This window comes from Babylonia areolata, chromosome 24 (assembly GCF_041734735.1).
Source record: "Babylonia areolata isolate BAREFJ2019XMU chromosome 24, ASM4173473v1, whole genome shotgun sequence".
Taxonomy (NCBI): Eukaryota; Metazoa; Mollusca; class Gastropoda; order Neogastropoda; family Buccinidae; genus Babylonia; species Babylonia areolata.
Genome location: NC_134899.1, coordinates 45,777,270 through 45,795,181, shown reverse-complemented (window position 1 = coordinate 45,795,181; position 17,912 = coordinate 45,777,270). Strand labels below are relative to the sequence as shown.

General features: G+C 43.0%; 1 protein-coding gene across 1 annotated transcript in view; it reads left to right on the top strand.

Moving 5' to 3' along the window:
- Nucleotides 1-17,912, top strand: part of LOC143299125 (stromal interaction molecule homolog) — a 45,209-nt gene that overhangs the window by 13,599 nt on the left and 13,698 nt on the right. The window contains exons 2-8 of the mRNA XM_076612254.1: nt 1,148-1,269; nt 4,508-4,622; nt 6,801-6,912; nt 9,380-9,492; nt 13,867-14,041; nt 14,986-15,055; nt 16,608-16,805. Of these exons, the coding sequence (XP_076468369.1) occupies nt 1,148-1,269; nt 4,508-4,622; nt 6,801-6,912; nt 9,380-9,492; nt 13,867-14,041; nt 14,986-15,055; nt 16,608-16,805 (905 nt within the window). The remainder of the gene's footprint in view (nt 1-1,147; nt 1,270-4,507; nt 4,623-6,800; nt 6,913-9,379; nt 9,493-13,866; nt 14,042-14,985; nt 15,056-16,607; nt 16,806-17,912) is intronic.

Sequence of the window (17,912 nt, the reverse complement as noted above, 5' to 3'; positions counted from 1 at the left end):
TGTGACAAAGTGTATGCTGCACATACCACTTAGTCAGGGATTGCAGATTACCATATCATCCAGAGGTCTAGCACCCTTACCACCCCTCAGTGTCCAGTGGAAGAGGAGTAGAAATCCTTGTTCATGCTGGAATGGGAACACATGGACGCTTGCTTTCTAGTCAGGAGGATTGCCAGTAGGACACAAGTCCAAGCTATTTACATTTACATATATAGATATATCTTTCTCTATGTATCATGTATGTAACATATACATTTAGATAGATAGATAGGTAGACAGATAGATAAATAGATAGATAGGAACATATGCATGCATCATATGAACATACACATGTTTAATAGTCAGTCATGTCCGACTATATGTATGACCATCAGAACATCAGAGGAAGCAACTGCTGTCCTGACTATCTGGGCTAGAATTTGATTATAGTGGCAAGTGTCTTGCCCAAGTTATATCTCCACTCACTTGGCCAAGAGGTCTTTAGGACAGCTGGCATTTGGATGATCTTCAAAGGCCAGCTAGCCCCGAGGGCTGTGGCAGTAAGACTCAGTGCAAACTTGCCTCCTAGTTTGAGAGTCATAGTACTTCACAGAAGACTAAGCTGTAAATGACTTCCCATTGCATTGGAGAAACCATTCATCATTCAGCTCTCACTTTGCTGTTGGCCTAACCATAAGCTTTTGTCAATCTTGTAGCAGAAAGAGCCGATGTATATATGTATATATTTATGAGTGTGTGTTTGGGGTGGGGGGGTGGGGGTGGGGATGGTGGTGGGGGTGAGGTTTCCCTGTGAACCACCACCAAAGAAAGAAAGAGGATTTAGGTAATATTTTTTGTAGGGATCATGGATCAAAGTAGCAGTTAATGACGGGCTGGAGCCGTGCCGGTCGGAATTTATCCCTGGGGGAGCTCTTTGCTAGCCGGAGTGGTCCAACCTAGACTGCAAAAATAAAGGTGTTTTTTTTTTTTTTTTTTTTTGTTTGTTTGTTTTTTTAGTTAGTGCCTCTTCCTGCAGATCCCCCATACAGTGACAGCATAATCAAAATAGATACAGCTGTGGTCTCTATAGGGAAGGAAGGACGGAAGGAAGGAAGCATAATACATGATATAAACCTGTATATAACCATGAATCCCATTTTGTTTTCAGTGTGTGTGGAGGAGGACACAGAGTGCACCAAGGACAAGCTGAGTTACGAGGCCATTACACATCTCCACCGCCTCATTGACGACGACCACAATGGCAACGTGGACCAGTCTGAGAGTGATGAGGTTTGTCTCCATTCTCTGTCAGAACACAGAGGTTTGTCTCCGTTCTCTGTCAGAACACAGAGGTTTGTCTCCGTTCTCTGTCAGAACACAGAGGTTTGTCTCCGTTCTCTGTCAGAACACAGAGGTTTGTCTCCGTTCTCTGTCAGAACACAGAGGTTTGTCTCCATTCTCTGTCAGAACATAGAGGTTTGTCTCCGTTCTCTGTCAGAACACAGAGGTTTGTCTCCGTTCTCTGTCAGAACACAGAGGTTTGTCTCCCTTCTCTGTCAGAACACAGAGGTTTGTCTCCATTCTCTGTCAGAACATAGAGGTTTGTCTCCGTTCTCTGTCAGAACACAGAGGTTTGTCTCCGTTCTCTGTCAGAACACAGAGGTTTGTCTCCGTTCTCTGTCAGAACATAGAGGTTTGTCTCCCTTCTCTGTCAGAACATAGAGGTTTGTCTCCCTTCTCTGTCAGAACACAGAGGTTTGTCTCCGTTCTCTGTCAGAACACAGAGGTTTGTCTCCCTTCTCTGTCAGAACATAGAGGTTTGTCTCCCTTCTCTGTCAGAACATAGAGGTTTGTCTCCCTTCTCTCTCTGTCTGAACACAGAGGTTTGTCTCCCTTCTCTGTCTGAACACTGAGGTTTGTCTCCCTTCTCTGTCTGAACACTGAGGTTTGTCTCCCTTCTCTCTCTGTCTGAACACTGAGGTTTGTCTCCCTTCTCTCTCTGTCTGAACACAGAGGTTTGTCTCCCTTCTCTCTCTGTCTGAACACTGAGGTTTGTCTCCCTTCTCTCTCTGTCTGAACACAGAGGTTTGTCTCCCTTCTCTCTCTGTCAAAACACAGAGGTTTGTCTCCCTTCTCTCTCTGTCAAAACACAGAGGTTTGTCTCCCTTCTCTGTCTGAACACAGAGGTTTGTCTCCCTTCTCTCTCTGACTCAGTGTCTGAACACAGAGGTTTGTCTCCCTTCTCTCTCTGTCTGAACACTGAGGTTTGTGTCCCTTCTCTCTCTGTCTGAACACTGAGGTTTGTCTTCCTCTGTCAGAACACAGAGGTTTGTCTCCCTTCAAACCAAAGAACGTCAAAACTGCCTTCCATTGCTTATAGATGTCTCTTCAGTTTATACAGCAATAGCATACATTGGAACCAATACCTGAAAAGTATTCAGACTGTCTTTAATGAAATTGGACTAAGTAGTTTCTGGTTGAACCAGCACAGTTTTGATGTACATCCCACTTGGTTCAAACAGAAAGTAAAATGTTGTTTAAAAGATAAGTTTTTTCAAGACTGGTGTAGACATGTTAAAAACGATGATGTGTATATCAGTTACAGTTTTTGGCCAAGATGCTTATTCTACAGTAATACCATATAGTTGTGTAATTGAGTTAGTAAATATTACAACAACCAATAATCCTTTGCCTGTTGATAGTGTTTTGATAGCTTACCTAGAAATGAAAAAATCTGTGATAAATGCTCTACAAACAAATTTGCTGATGAGTTTCACTGTTTATGTGCCCCCCCTCCCCCCCCCCTTTTTTTTCTCTCTTTTTTTTTTAAAGCATCAAACAAAAATGTTGATCTAGATATTATAGAATTCACCCAAATTCCATTAAATTCTACTTACTGTTTTCTCAACAACAACAACAAAAAAAGAGTACTGTTAGGAAATTTTTGTTTGTTTGAATTATTAATGAAGTATGACTTGTTAATGTGTATATTGAGTGATTGAACAAATGGGCCTGTTTCTAGTTTATGACATCACTCTTTTTGTTGGCATGACATGTGTAAAAGATGAATGTTTGTAATGTTTCAGTGCCCCCGAGGGGCACACAAAATAAACTTCTTCCCTTGCCTTGCCTTTCCTTGTGCATAGTTATTCAGTAAGCTTGAATCAGCATTTTGGAGCTATAGGTAAATGAATGTTGTGATAACATGCATGTGATGTCAGGCTATGGAATGGCCCTCTCCCTGACAGAGGACTCAGTGCACTCCCAGTGCTGTTGCTGTCTCTCACTCACTAAATCCTCTGGCTTCAGCTGCTTCGTAGGGTGCCAGCTGATTTCATTCCAGGTGTTTTCATTTCCTGTTCCACAGCTCTTTTTGTTGTTGTTTTGTTCTAGGAAAGATCAGTCATGAGAACAAACTACAGTTCACTGTGTGCCAGTTTGAACCCTAACAGTCATTGTCAGTATGACTTATACACTTATATTTAAATGAGTTTGTTATAACTATTTTTCTTAAGTTGCATAGTCCATCTTCAAAAAACTGTTAATATTTCTCCATTTTTAAGGAGGCAGTCTTTAATTTATTTTGAAAAAAAACAACAACAGCATATCAGTGCTTACTTGTATTTAAACACTGGACAAAAAAAGAGGAAAAGGAGAAAGAAGAAAAAGACGACCAAGAAGATAACAGCAACAATACCACTAACAAAAGTACAAACAAACAAAACAAAACATGATAGAAAGAAAGAAATTGTGTCTTTTCCACAGCTCTTCTCCATGTGCCTCGTGGTGTGCCTCTCTTTCTTTTCCCTTGTGGTCCCCATTGGAGGACAGCGCATGGTTGTCTGGTTTTGTTCATCCTCAAGATGTGGCCCAGCCACTTCCAACATCTCTGTTTCACCTATCTACATGTTGTTGATGTCTGCTGCTGTCTCTGAAGGGGTTTCTATTTATAGTCTCCTGTCTCCTCCCCAGCCTTCTTTTTTAAGCATCTTGACAAAATTATTTTCAGAATGACAGAAAAAGTGGCTTCCTTGAAAAATCCCCCCCCCCCCCCCCCCCCCCCCCTCACTGCTTTGTTGTGTTGTTGGATGAATGATGTACTTGCATGATAATTGATATAATTGTGACCAAATTTCTATAAAGCAGTCTGCAACTGTTCGTAATGTGCTGCCACACACTTTTTACCACAATAGCTTATTCATACATGCATTCAAGTTTGTATATTTACATTTAAAAGCATACATGCACATACGCTCAGGCACGCACACATGCTGAAATACATGCTCACATGCTCACACAGACACACACACACAGACACAGACACACACACACACACACACACACACACACACACACACACACACACACACACACACACCAGCAGCAGCAGCAGCAGCAAGCACACAACAAGCACACATGCCATACACAGACACAAAGCGTATGCATGCGCCCGCGCGCGTGCGCGCGTACACACACACACACACACACACACACACACACTGTACAAATCTATGCATTCACTGTGCAGTTTCTGCGTGATGAGCTTCAGTACACAGATGGGTTTGAGCGTCACTCCTTGTTCCACAACAACGACAAACTCATCAGTGTGGACGACCTGTGGAGGGCCTGGAAGTTCTCTAAAGGTATAATAGGGATATGATAATATTTCTTTTTACAGGTACACCTTTATCAAAATACAAAATACTCAAGCAAAGTCACATGAGTATGAGGAAAATGTTTTAAAAGATTACATGTACTCAGGCAGCATCACATGAGTATGAGTAAAATATATATATATATATTTTTAATTGCATATGCTCAAGCAACATCATATGAATATGAGTAAAATATCATTTTTTTAAATTGCATAAAAATCATAATCAAAACTGAGATTTGGTTGGTTTTTTGGGCGTTTTTTTTTATTTTTTGCTGCCCCATCATCTGCACCATTTCAGTGGCATTACTCCCACGCCGCAACACGGCCACACCTGGGTTCGTCCGTCACAGTTTTAGCGCCAGCAGTCTGCAGGGAACCATCGATGTTAGGTCGCCAGGCCACACACCAGAAGAGACCCTGCACTGCTGCTGAGTCACTTCGGTGGTGTTCAGTGGTGCCTGTTCTGATTCAACGTACTAAGGACACCACCTACTAAGCCCCCTACTAATGACAATAATGGCTTAGTCACGGAGCCAGACTGAGTGAGTGTCCCTCCCAGAGTGGAGACCGCCACCACGTCCCTCCAACAACAGCCCCCCATGAATCTGCCGACACTGAAGACATTGACAGGACTCACCCCAAGCACAGAAGTGGAGGGGTATCGAAACTGAGGTCACCATGAGAGCAGGGCATGAAAGGCCACAGACTTTTGAAACTGTTTTGTTTATATTGATGATGATGAAGGAGGAGGAGGATGACGATGACGATGATGATGTTGCTATGGAGGTCCATTTTGGTTTGGGACTACATGACAAGGCTGTACTCTACACTTCCTGTCATAATGATATCCTGTTGTTGACCAGGCCCAAGAGATACAGACACCTGCAGTGTTGGTCAGGTAATTAGAGCAACACACCCAAAGACGCATCCTTGAAGTGGATGACACTCGACTGTGTGGTCCCAGTCTCCCCATTTAAGCCAACAGCACACTCAACTCTGGGTAGGAGCCGGCCATGGGCCGAAAAACCCACCTCCGCTGGGATTCGAACCCGCGTCCTCCCAGCCGTCAGTCCGTGACGCTAACCACTTCGCCACGGCGACTGGTAAAAGTGAGATTTCTGTAAGTGTAGCCAACACTTCCCCCAACCTCACTGCCATGTGCACAGTGCACACAGGCACCTGAACCTTACAGTGAAGATCTTAATATCAGGCTTGTGATCATGTCAAGCACACCCACACATACACTCAAACACACACACGCACGCACACACACACACACACACACACACACACACACACACATATATATATACACACACACAATCCTTTTGAAAAGCATGTTATACTGTATAGTTACATACACTAGAAATATCCTTTACTTTTTTAGTAATAATAATAATGGTTTCAGTTTCAGTTTCTCAAGGAGACGTCACTGCTTTTGGGCAAATCCAAATGTACTACACCACATCTGCTAGGCAGATACCAGACAGTAGCATGGCCCAACGTGCTAGTCAGGCCATGAATGCATGCGTGTTTATTTGTGAATCCATCAGAGTAGATTTTTTCTCAAGTATTTTTCCAGAGGACAACACTTTTATTGCCATGGGTTCTTTTTCAGTGCGCTAAGTGTGTGCTGCACATGGGACCTCAGTTTGTCATCTCATCTGAATGACTAGATGCTCAGTTTGATTTTGCAGTCAAACTCAGGAGAAAGCGCAACAGCGGGAATCAAACCTACACCCTCACGGACACTGTATCGGCAGATGAGTGTCTTATCCACTCTGCCACCTTCCTCCTCAAAATGATGATAATTAATAACACACACACATGCACACACACAAACACTGACACTCACTTCTTTCTGTTGAAAGATATTGTGTATTGAAGCAAAGTATGTGTGTATCTGTATGTGTGTGTGCATGTCTGTGTGTATGTGTTTGTTTTTTGTGCATGTATTTATGTGCATTTCAATGTGTGCGTGTGTATGTTTTTTTGTGTGTTTGCGTGTCTGTGTGTGTGTAAGCATGTGTGTGTGTGTGTGTATGTGTGTGTATGTGCGCATGCATGTGTATCTTCATGTGTGTATACACATGCATGTGTGTGTGTGTGTGTGTGTGTGTGTGCATGCTTGTGTATATGTAATATTTGTGTGTGTGTGTGTCAGTGTACAACTGGACGGTGGAGGAGGTGGTGGAGTGGCTACAGAACGAGGTGGAGTTACCTCAGTACAGCTCCATCTTTGTGGACAACTCTGTCACTGGCACCTTCCTGCCCAGGTCAGTCACCTCATGCTTCACCCTTTTTTCTTTTCTTTTCTTTCTTTCATTACTTTTCTTCTTTTTTTTGCTGGCTGCCCCATCATTATCAGTGGCATTGCTCCCACTGCTCATTCCAAGTCCCCTAACACAACTGCACCCAGGTTCATCTGTAGCAGTCTTAGTACCACAGGGAACCATTGATGTTGTCCTCAGGAGGCCACACACCAGAGGAGACCCTGCACTGCTGCTGAGTCACTTTGGTGGTGTATAGTTGTGCCTGTTCTGATTCAACATGTGCAGGACACCACTATCTAAGCCCCTGTAACTGACGACAATAATCCCTTAGACATGGAGACAGACTGAGTCAACATCCACCCCACAGTGGAGACCTCCACTGTATCTCTCCAGTGACAGCCTCCCATGAATCTGCAGACACTGGAGACCTTGACAGGACTCACCCCAAGCATGGAAGTGGATGGGGGTCAAAACCTATATGTCACAATGAGAGTGGAGCTTGAAATGCCACAGAATTTGGGACAGTTTTTGCTGTATTGATGATGAATAAGGATGAGGATGATGACGATGCTGCTATGGAGATCCATTCTAGGTTTGGGACCATGTGAAAAGGCTGTACTCAACGCTTCCTTTCATAATGATGTATCCTGTCATCAGCCAGGCCTGAGAGATACACCTGTAGTGTTGGTCAGGAAACTTGAGCAGAACAGCCAAATACGCATTGTAAAGTGGATGATACTCCCATTTAAGCCCATAGCACACTCAGCTCTTGAGCAGGATCCAGCCACATGCCGGAAAAAATCCACCTCTGCTGGGAATCGAACCTGCATTCTCCCAGCTAGCTGTCAGTCTGTAACAGTGACCGCTTCACCATGGCAGCTGTCCACAGGACACAAGGCCTGAGTTCATGTCAAAATAAAATCATAACCCTTGCATGTTGTCATCCAGCAGGATTATGCTGTGTTGTGAATTGTAAAAAAAAGAAAGAAAAAAAAAGAATCCAAAACAAATCAGTATCCTAGCACAGACACACACACACGCATGCACGCACACGCACATGCACACGCACACACACACACCAATAAATCAACTTACAGAAAGAAACAAAAGCTAACTTAGAATTGAAATGAACTGGAAAAAAACAACGGAAACAGGAATAGAACAATGAACCTATTGACTGCAGTGTAGATCTGCTGACAAGACCTTGTATTCAAAACACCAGCATGATCCAACTTTGTGCCACTGTTTGTATTAGCTAACATGGGAAACAAAGCGAAGCAATGGAATCACTGTGTGTGTGTGTGTGTGTGTGTGTGTGTGTGTGTGTGTGTGTCCATGGTCAACATTATCATTGGCATTTTCTCTGGAGTTAAAATGCTGACACAAAACACTGCATGATTGTGGGTAGAGATACAGCTTTCAGCCAGCACCACCAGAATGACTGTACACAGCAGTGTGTGCCTCAAGTCCAGAGTAGAAGTTTCACATGTATTTTTGTTTTCTTCATTCTTTCTCTTTATATTACTTGATTTATAAAATGCTGGAGAAATAAGCTGGACAGACGTAAATATTTACTTCAGAAACATGTTAACTGTTCCGGTTGAACTGATGATAATCAGACCAGAATCAAAGCAATCCTAGTTTGTTTGTTTTGTTGTATGGATGGATATTGATAAATATGTGTGTGTGTGTTGAGTGTGCATGCATGTTTATGGGGGTGTGCATTCATGCCATTTGCATGCATAGATGTGTGCAGGACATGCGTTTCTGTGTGTGTGCACATTCACACAGGTGATAGGGCATGCATGAGAGTGTGTGTGTTTGTGTATCCTCTGCAGTTGCTGTCGCAGAACACGTTTATTGGCCACACTGGTCACCAGCAAGCCTGCACCTGGCAAGGAATGCCTTTGTAAATCTGCCAGACCATGCCATCTTATCATACTATGTGTGTTGTGCTCTGAAGCTGAACAGGTGCATCTGAATATTGGCAGCTCTGACGCATAATCATTTGTACATTGTGCAGGCTGGTATGGGTGGCTATAGTGTGGGCAACAAAAGATGAGATAATGTGTGTGTGTTGTACAGAATGGTATAGTGAGCTATAGGCAACAAAAGATGAGATGATGTGTGTATTGTACAGGATGGTATGGTGAGTTATGGCAACAAAAGATGAGATAATGTGTGTGTGTTGTACAGAATGGTATAGTGAGCTATAGGCAACAAAAGATGAGATGATGTGTGTATTGTACAGGATGGTATGGTGAGTTATGGCAACAAAAGATGAGATGATGTGTGTGTTGTACAGGATGGTATGGTGAGCTATAGGCAACAAAAGATGAGATGATGTGTGTGTTGTACAGGATGGTATGGTGAGCAATAGGCAACAAAAGATGAGATGATGTGTGTGTTGTGCAGGATGGTATGGTGGGCTGTAGGCAACAAAAGATGAGATAATGTGCATGTTGTGCAGGATGGCATCATCCAACACCTACATGTCCACCATCCTGGGCATCAAGAACCCGGTGCACAAACAGAAACTGACCCTGAAGGCCATGGACACTGTGCTCTTTGGACCCCCACCCAGTGAGTGCCCGTAGTGTACAGCAGTAGTTGGTGCAGTGAGTGCCCGTAGTGTACAGCAGTAGTTGGTGCAGTGAGTGCCCGTAGTGTACAGCAGTAGTTGGTGCAGTGAGTGCCCGTAGTGTACAGCAGTAGTTGGTGCAGTGAGTGACTGTAGTGTACAGCAGTAGTTGGTGCAGTGAGTGACTGTAGTGTACAGCAGTAGTTGGTGCAGTGAGTGACTGTAGTGTACAGCAGTAGTTGGTGCAGTGAGTGACTGTAGTGTACAGCAGTAGTTGGTGCAGTGACTGTAGTGTACAGCAGTAGTTGGTGCAGTGAGTGACTGTAGTGTACAGCAGTAGTTGGTGCAGTGAGTGCCTGTAGTGTACAGCAGTAGTTGGTGCAGTGAGTGCCCGTAGTGTACAGCAGTAGTTGGTGCAGTGAGTGACTGTAGTGTACAGCAGTAGTTGGTGCAGTGAGTGACTGTAGTGTACAGCAGTAGTTGGTGCAGTGACTGTAGTGTACAGCAGTAGTTGGTGCAGTGGGTGACTGTAGTGTACAGCAGTAGTTGATGCAGTGAGTGACTGTAGTGTACAGCAGTAGTTGGTGCAGTGAGTGACTGTAGTGTACAGCAGTAGTTGGTGCAGTGACTGTAGTGTACACCAGTAGTTGGTGCAGTGACCGTAGTGTACAGCAGTAGTTGGTGCAGTGAGTGCCCGTAGTGTACAGTAGTAGTTGGTGCAGTGAGTGACTGTAGTGTACACCAGTAGTTGGTGCAGTGACCATAGTGTACAGCAGTAGTTGGTGCAGTGACTGTAGTGTACAGCAGTAGTTGGTGCAGTGACTGTAGTGTACAGCAGTAGTTGGTGCAGTGAGTGACTGTAATGTACAGCAGTAGTTGGTGCAGTGACTGTAGTGTACAGCAGTAGTTGGTGCAGTGAGTGACTGTAGTGTACAGCAGTAGTTGGTGCAGTGAGTGACTGTAGTGTACAGCAGTAGTTGGTGCAGTGAGTGACTGTAGTGTACAGCAGTAGTTGGTGCAGTGAGTGACTGTAGTGTACAGCAGTAGTTGGTGCAGTGAGTGACTGTAGTGTACAGCAGTAGTTGGTGCAGTGAGTGCCTATATTGTCTTTTGTGGTGCGGTGAGGGTTTTATAACTTGACAGTGATCACTGAATGAGATTTAGATGTGATGCAGAGAGCGCATGGAAGTTGATATTGACTTCTGAATGGCATTTAGCTGTGGTGCACAGAGGGCATTGATATCGATGCCCCCTTTCCTCCTGCCTCCAGTTCCCTCCCCTGCCAGTGAGTGGCTGTCCTGTACTGCATAAGACAGGGTGAAGTGAGTGCATTCATCTTCACAATAGCAACATGAAAATGTCTGATATGATGTTTGACGTGTATTGTGTAGAGTGTGTGATGTATTTTTGTGTGTAAAAACATGAATTAGTTTTGATTGTTTGGCTGGATGTCTGTGCACAATTATGCATATAATTTGCTGTTTTATCAATTAAATACATGTTTGACAGATTGACATAAGCTTACAGCTGGGCTAAAGCAAAGTGAGAGCTGTATGATCAATGGTTTCTCCATTGCAATGGGAAATTTTTTACAGCTTAGTCTTTTGTGAATGACTATGACTCAAACTAGGAGGCAAAATTGTACTGGCTTTTAGTGCTGCAACCTTGGGGGCTGGTTGGTCTTTAGGAACCATCCCAACGCCGGCTGTCCTAAAACCCTCTTGGCTGAGAGAGTGGGGATTTAACTTGGGCAAGACACTCTCCACTGTAATCAAATTATGGCCCAGATAGTCTGGACAGTGGTTGCCTCCTCATAGTCAGACACGACTGACTATCATGCATACATACGTTTTACACATCAGTTTTTATTTTGTACAGCATAGTGGAACATGTCTGTGTGGAAAGGTGCTCACTCTATATATAACAAACCATCATTGTTGTCTGTGCTGAAAGTCTAGACTCAGTGGATGAATGAGAATGGCTTTGGTTTAAATATGGTTGACAATAGCGACACAGGATTACCATTGATGAAGTCTGCATGCATGATTATTTACCACAATCAAGCAGGATTAGCTGTGGTCTACTGTTAGCGAAGGGGCCAGAATGCAGTGGCTTGAGAACAGGTGCTCGCACAGGCCTGGAGTGTGTGTGTTTCCCATAGAGGAGGGGAAAGGGGACAGATGGAGGTGAGGGACAACAACATTTTTATTTAAAGGTAAGGACAAAGTGTGGAAAGTGTATCAACAAGGTGTGGAAAGTGTCACTTTCAGTCTCAGAGCATGTGGACAGAATCATATACTCTACACCACACCTGCTGGAAAAAAGGAAAAAAACAAAATACAAGGGCAGATGTCTACCTTCCTGAAACCCAGTGAGCTGGTCAGGCATTAAGAGTCTGTCCTAGGCTGTGTAAACACTAGCATGACAAGAAAGGCAAGGCCTTCAACACTCACTTATGATACACACTGAAAAGGAAAAAAGACTTATAAGAATTAGTTTGTTGAAATATGTTCTCTATTCTTTATTATATAAAGCTTCGCATTAAGACAAAAAAAAAAAAAAAAAGGCTTCAAAGCAGATTCGAACCACAGATGTTCGGGTCGAGAACAAGCGGTTTTGTGCACTGCGCTAACACAGCATTCAACGATGACGTTAAAAAATTATTATTTGTGCATGTTCTTTTAGCGGAATAAATCGAGAACAGTAATCGATTTGAAAACGCCATTTAAATCATAATATTTAAGAATTTCTTTCAAGTCTGAGGTAAGTCCGAGGTAAAGGAAACATTCCCATCGCCTGAAACGCACTGCAATATGTGTCTGATATTCATAGATCTGCAGAGATCAGTGTTCGACAAACATCGAAACTATGACACCATCCATTCAATTTCTCTTTTCTATTCATTCTAGTTAATTCAGTATCCACTTTAAAACATTCATACTTAGTAAACACGTCGATGATTATTTAAGAAATTCTTTTGATTTGGCGGTAAAAGAGACGTTGCCAGCAAGCAATCTTTATTGGCAATTTTTTCATTGTTAAAGACATCTTTACAGTGGAAAAACTTATGCAATGATGAGTAAACCTACAACCATGAGACTCTGCATGATTGTTTTATGACATGTTATTGAAGTTTTGTCACGAGTATGTATGAAAATATTCTATGAAACTATTCATAGCAGTTCCAGTCTTTTTACCCATTGTAAATTTTGAGGATTTCGCAGTACCCAAAATTTCAAAATTCGTAAAAAGTACAATGATTGAAGAATCAACACAATCTCACGTGAAAATGAAGATAATGTCATTGTGTATCAAGGCCACATAACAAAAAATGTCTGCATGGACCACAAACCCGATTACTTTGATACATTGTTTGGTGGCCATTTTGATTTGTTTCCATAGCAACAGGTATTCACAGAAATCTAAGAACACTTTTTTTTGTGATCCACAAGTGATGATACACCTAATAGACAAAAAAAAAGAGATATATAGTCGGAGAGAAAAAAAAGTCGTTGTTTGACGGTAGTGTCTGGCCTTAATTGCGAACAAGAAAAATGAGGTCATGGCGTCTCTACCAAGACGTTCGGGCAGCTGCAAAGGGGTAACAGCGTTTTCAGAATCCAGAACCAGCATCAACGAAATAAACCGTTAATGGTTCGGATATATGGTTAAATTCAGGAAATGTTCAACTCATTATTGGTATGACTGTGAAGATTTTTTTCCTACTATGTTTAAGCCAAATTTGATATTGGCAGACAAAATATTTCCAGAGAAAATGGCAATGTTAAAGTTTACCAAAAATGAAATAGAAATAAACAAAAAAGTGAATGTGTTCAAATATAGTGAAGGGAAAGATACTCAGAAAGCAAATGATTGAGGGGGGGAAAAGATAAAAACTGTGAAACAGAAAACACACATACACGCATGTGCGCGCGTGTGCACATGCACACACACACACACACGTATGCATGCACGCACTCACCCCCCCCCCCATCCCCCTCCAGCCCCCCCAAGAAATAGTTGTGGATCCATAGTATACAGATATAGAACAGAGTGCCTTAATTTTGACAACTGTTTAAAAAAGAACGTTTTTCAGTTTGTTTCAAAGATGAGAGTGAGGGACTGTCACAAACTGTAAAAAGGCAGTGAATTCCAGGTTTGCACAGTTAAAGAACTAAAAGCTGTTTGTGTTACCTGTGTAGAGAACTAAAAGCTGTTTGTGTCTGTCACCTGTGCAGAGAACTAAAAGCTAAAGCTGTTTGTGTCTGTCACCTGTGCAGAGAACTAAAAGCTGTTTTTATCACCCGTGCAGAGAACTAAAAACTGTGTCTGTCACCTGTGCAGAGAACTAAAATCTGTTTGTGTCACATGTGTAGAGCGTCACAACTACTTGAAGGACCTGGCTCTGATGGTATCACTGGTGTTTGCGGCGGCGGGGTGTCTGTTTGGCCTGGCCCACCACAAGTACTCCCAGGCACAGGTGCGCAAGATGAACAGGGAGCTGGAAGCCCTGCAGAAAGCCGAGGACTCCTTGACAGACTTCCAGAAAAAGTAGGTTGCCCTTCCCTCTTCTGTGGCCTGCGGCAGGAAACCTTGGGTCAAAGGCCAGTGCAGAATATGTTTTTATCTATATAGGTCTGTCTTGATGTTGCTCAGTGTGGATGTTGTGTTGGTTTGTTGTGATGTTGCTGACTGTGGATGGTGTTGGTTTGTTGTGATGTTGCTGACTGTGGATGGTGTTGGTTTGTTGTGATGTTGCTGATGGTGGATGTTGTGATGTTGATGACTGGATGTTGTGTTGCTTTGTTGTGATGTTGCTGACTGTGTTTGTCATTGTGATGTTGCTGACTGTGGATGGTGTTGTGATGTTGCTGACAGTGGATGTTGTGATGTTGCTGACAGTGGATGTTGTGATGTTGCTGACAGTGGATGTTGTGATGTTGCCGACTGGATGGTGTTGTAATATTGCTGACTGTGGATGTTGTGATGTTGCTGACAGTGGATGTTGTGATGTTGCTGACAGTGGATGTTGTGATGTTGCTGACTGTGGATGGTGTTGTGATGTTGCTGACAGTGGATGTTGGGATGTTGCTGACAGTGGATGTGATGTTGCTGACAGTGGATGTTGTGATGTTGCTGACAGTGGATGTTGTGATGTTGCTGACAGTGGATGTTGTGATGTTGCTGACTGTGGATGTTGTGATGTTGCTGACAGTGGATGTTGGGATGTTGCCGACTGGATGGTGTTGTAATATTGCTGACTGTGGATGGTGTTGTAATGTTGTTGACAGTGGATGTGATGTTGCTGACAGTGGATGTTGTGATGTTGCTGACTGTGGATGTTGTGATGTTGCTGACTGTGGATGTGATGTTGCTGACAGTGGATGTTGTAATGTTGTTGACAGTGGATGTTGTGATGTTGCTGACTGTGGATGTTGTGATGTTGCTGACAGTGGATGTTGTGATGTTGCTGACTGTGGATGTCACCATTACAGGCTGCAGGAAACTGAAAGGAAACAGGTGTCGTCTGTAACACAACCACGCCCCAACTTACAGGAGGATCATGTGGGTACTTGTTTCTACGTCTGTGTGTGTGTTTGTGTGTGTATGTGTGTGTGCTCTGTGTGTTGGTGTGCATGTATGTGTGTGTTTGTGTGTCCTAGGTGTGTGTATGTGTGTGTGTGTCTGGATGTGTGTGTGTGTGTATGTGTATGTGGGTGTGGCGGAGGAAGAGAGAGAGAGAGAGAGAGAGTTCAATGTCAATAATTAAAAAGAAATTAATGCCTGTGGGGTTCACACAACTGTGAACATTACCCAGTCTTGCAATAGGAAAGAAGTATTTTTTAAGGACACTCATTGACTTTAAGTATTGATGGGTAAGGGGAAATATATATAACCTTTACGTTTTCAACCACTTTCTCAATTCTACCATTGATTAGGCAAGGGAAATGATCACATCATAATCACTTCTTTCATGCTACAGAATCATTGATTTGCCTTTTTGAGGTTTGGTTTTGTTGTGTGGCTTTTCTTTTTTTCTGTTTTTTTTCCCCCCTTTTTTTCACTCATAGAGAAAAACACACAATATTTGTATGCAGTTCATTGTTCAGTTACTGATGGATAATGTGGTTGGAAATCCAACTTGTTCAAACAGGCCTTTGGGTGTGGTGAAGTATAGCGAATCATGTGCATTCTTCCTCCCCCTGCCCACAGCACTTTACCCTCTATTGAAATCACCATGTAGGGGGTGTGTGTGGGTCAGTGGGTGGGTTTTTTGTGTGCACGTGCATGTGTAGGGCATTTTTTGTTGTGTGTGTGTGTGTGTAGGTGTGTGTGTGGTGGTTCATACCCGCAATTTGTAGTATCGTCTTGGTGTATAGATACACATATATGTGGGTTGTTTTTTATCATGTGCAAAGGTATGTTATTATGCACTATTGTATACGTGTTGTTTTGTGTGTGAGGTGCTTAGAGCCCATTATGGGGTGAGTTAGCACCATACAAGTACTATCTATTGTTATGATTATCATTATCATTACTGCTACAGCTGACTGACAGTATGACTGCAGCAGGGGGGCAGGAAGATTTGATTTGATTTGATTTGATATGGATATTTATGTAGCGCCTATCCTCGGTCGGAGACCAAGCTCTAAGCGCTTTACAAACTTGGGGTCATTTGCACAACAGGCTGCCTACCTGGGTAGAGCCAACTGACGGCTGTCATTGGGCATTCATCAGTTGTTTCCTGTGCCATTCAGATTTCAGGCACACACACATACACACTCAGACAGACATGTAACGTTTTGTTTATTTACCCAGCCATGTAGGCAGCTATACTCCATTTTTGGGGGTGTGCATGCTGGGTATGTTCTTGTTTCCATAACCCACCGAATGCTGACATGGATTACAGGATCTTTAATGTGTGTATTTGATCTTCTGCGTGTGTATACACATGAAGGGGATTCAGGTACTTGCAGGTCTGCATATATGTTGACCTGAGAGATCGGAAAAAATCTGCACCCTTTACACACCAGGCAGCGTTACCAAGATTCAAACATACGACCCTCAGAAAAAAAAGTCCAATGTTTTAACCACTTGGTTGTTGTGCCGTCCACAGGGGGGCCGGGAGCAGATGCAGGAGGAGCTGGCGGCCACACAGCTGGCACTGCAGCAGGCGGAGACCCAGCTGGGTCAGGGGTGGGCGCCCCCTGGTGAGCTGCAGGCCTGGCTCCAGCTGACCCACGAGTTGGAGCTGCAGCACTACAACGCCAAGCGACAGGCCGCAGAGCGCCAGTTCCAGTCTGCCAAAGAGTCTGTGAGTCCTTGGGAACTCAAACTCATTTAATGATAATAATAATGAATACTTGTTGATCACTTTCCTCCCTAAAAGGGAGCTCAAAGCACCTTACAAAAAACATTAAAAAATACATGCGCAACAAAAGATTTAACACTCAAAAGCATAAAACAGACTCAAAGAACTCATTTAATTGTCATAAAACCCACCAGAGGAATCATGGACACTAAAATCTAAACACAGCAAACAAATAAAATCAAAGGCGATAAGTTGTGAGCACATGCTGGATATTCAACAAGGCATAGTTCTGGATTACGAACTTAAAAGCACTCAGATATATATATATATATATATATATATATATATATATATATATATATTGCCAGTTCTGATTGGATATAACTTAGTGGCAACAGAGAACTTGGCGTTTGGATTATTGTGTTGTCAGTGCCATCTGGCCAATGATTAGAAGATGGGGATTTAACTGTCACAAGTAGGCGAGATCTCAAGTCAGAGTATGCACTATACTTATCCAGAAAATGCAGTTTAATTTCTGGGAGGTTATCGGCCGTAGCTACTTTCGTTTTCTCCGCATAGGCGGATAGTAGTTTGCACAGGACAGGAATGTCAGACCCCTGCCAGAGTCTGCACTAGTGGGTCACGGTAAGTATGTTATTTAAACGTAATTTTAGATAGAAAATTTCCTTTCATCCTGTATAACTCAACATGCTTTGCATAGCCTGTCTTTCCTTGTTAAGTTGCAGTGATGTCCTTGCTCATTTTTAAGTTCATGTGCACTTTTTCACAACCGACATAATGCTCCTCCATGTTTAGTATTTTTGCAGCTGATCAGGTAAGGTTGTATTGTATAAGTGTTTGCAATTTTACAATAAAAGGAGAATCTTGAAATGGTCCAGTTCTTAGTGCTGTTCCAAAATTGAATATAGTTATCCTGTGGTTTATCCATAGATTATTCATGGGTGTTGGGTCCTGTTTGATGTCTGTCTACAGTGGGTGTTGGGTCCTATTTGACAGTGGGTGTTGGGTCCTATTTGACAGTGGGTGTTGGGTCCTATTTGACTGTGGGTGTTGGGTCCCATTTGATGTCTGTCTACAGTGGGTGTTGGG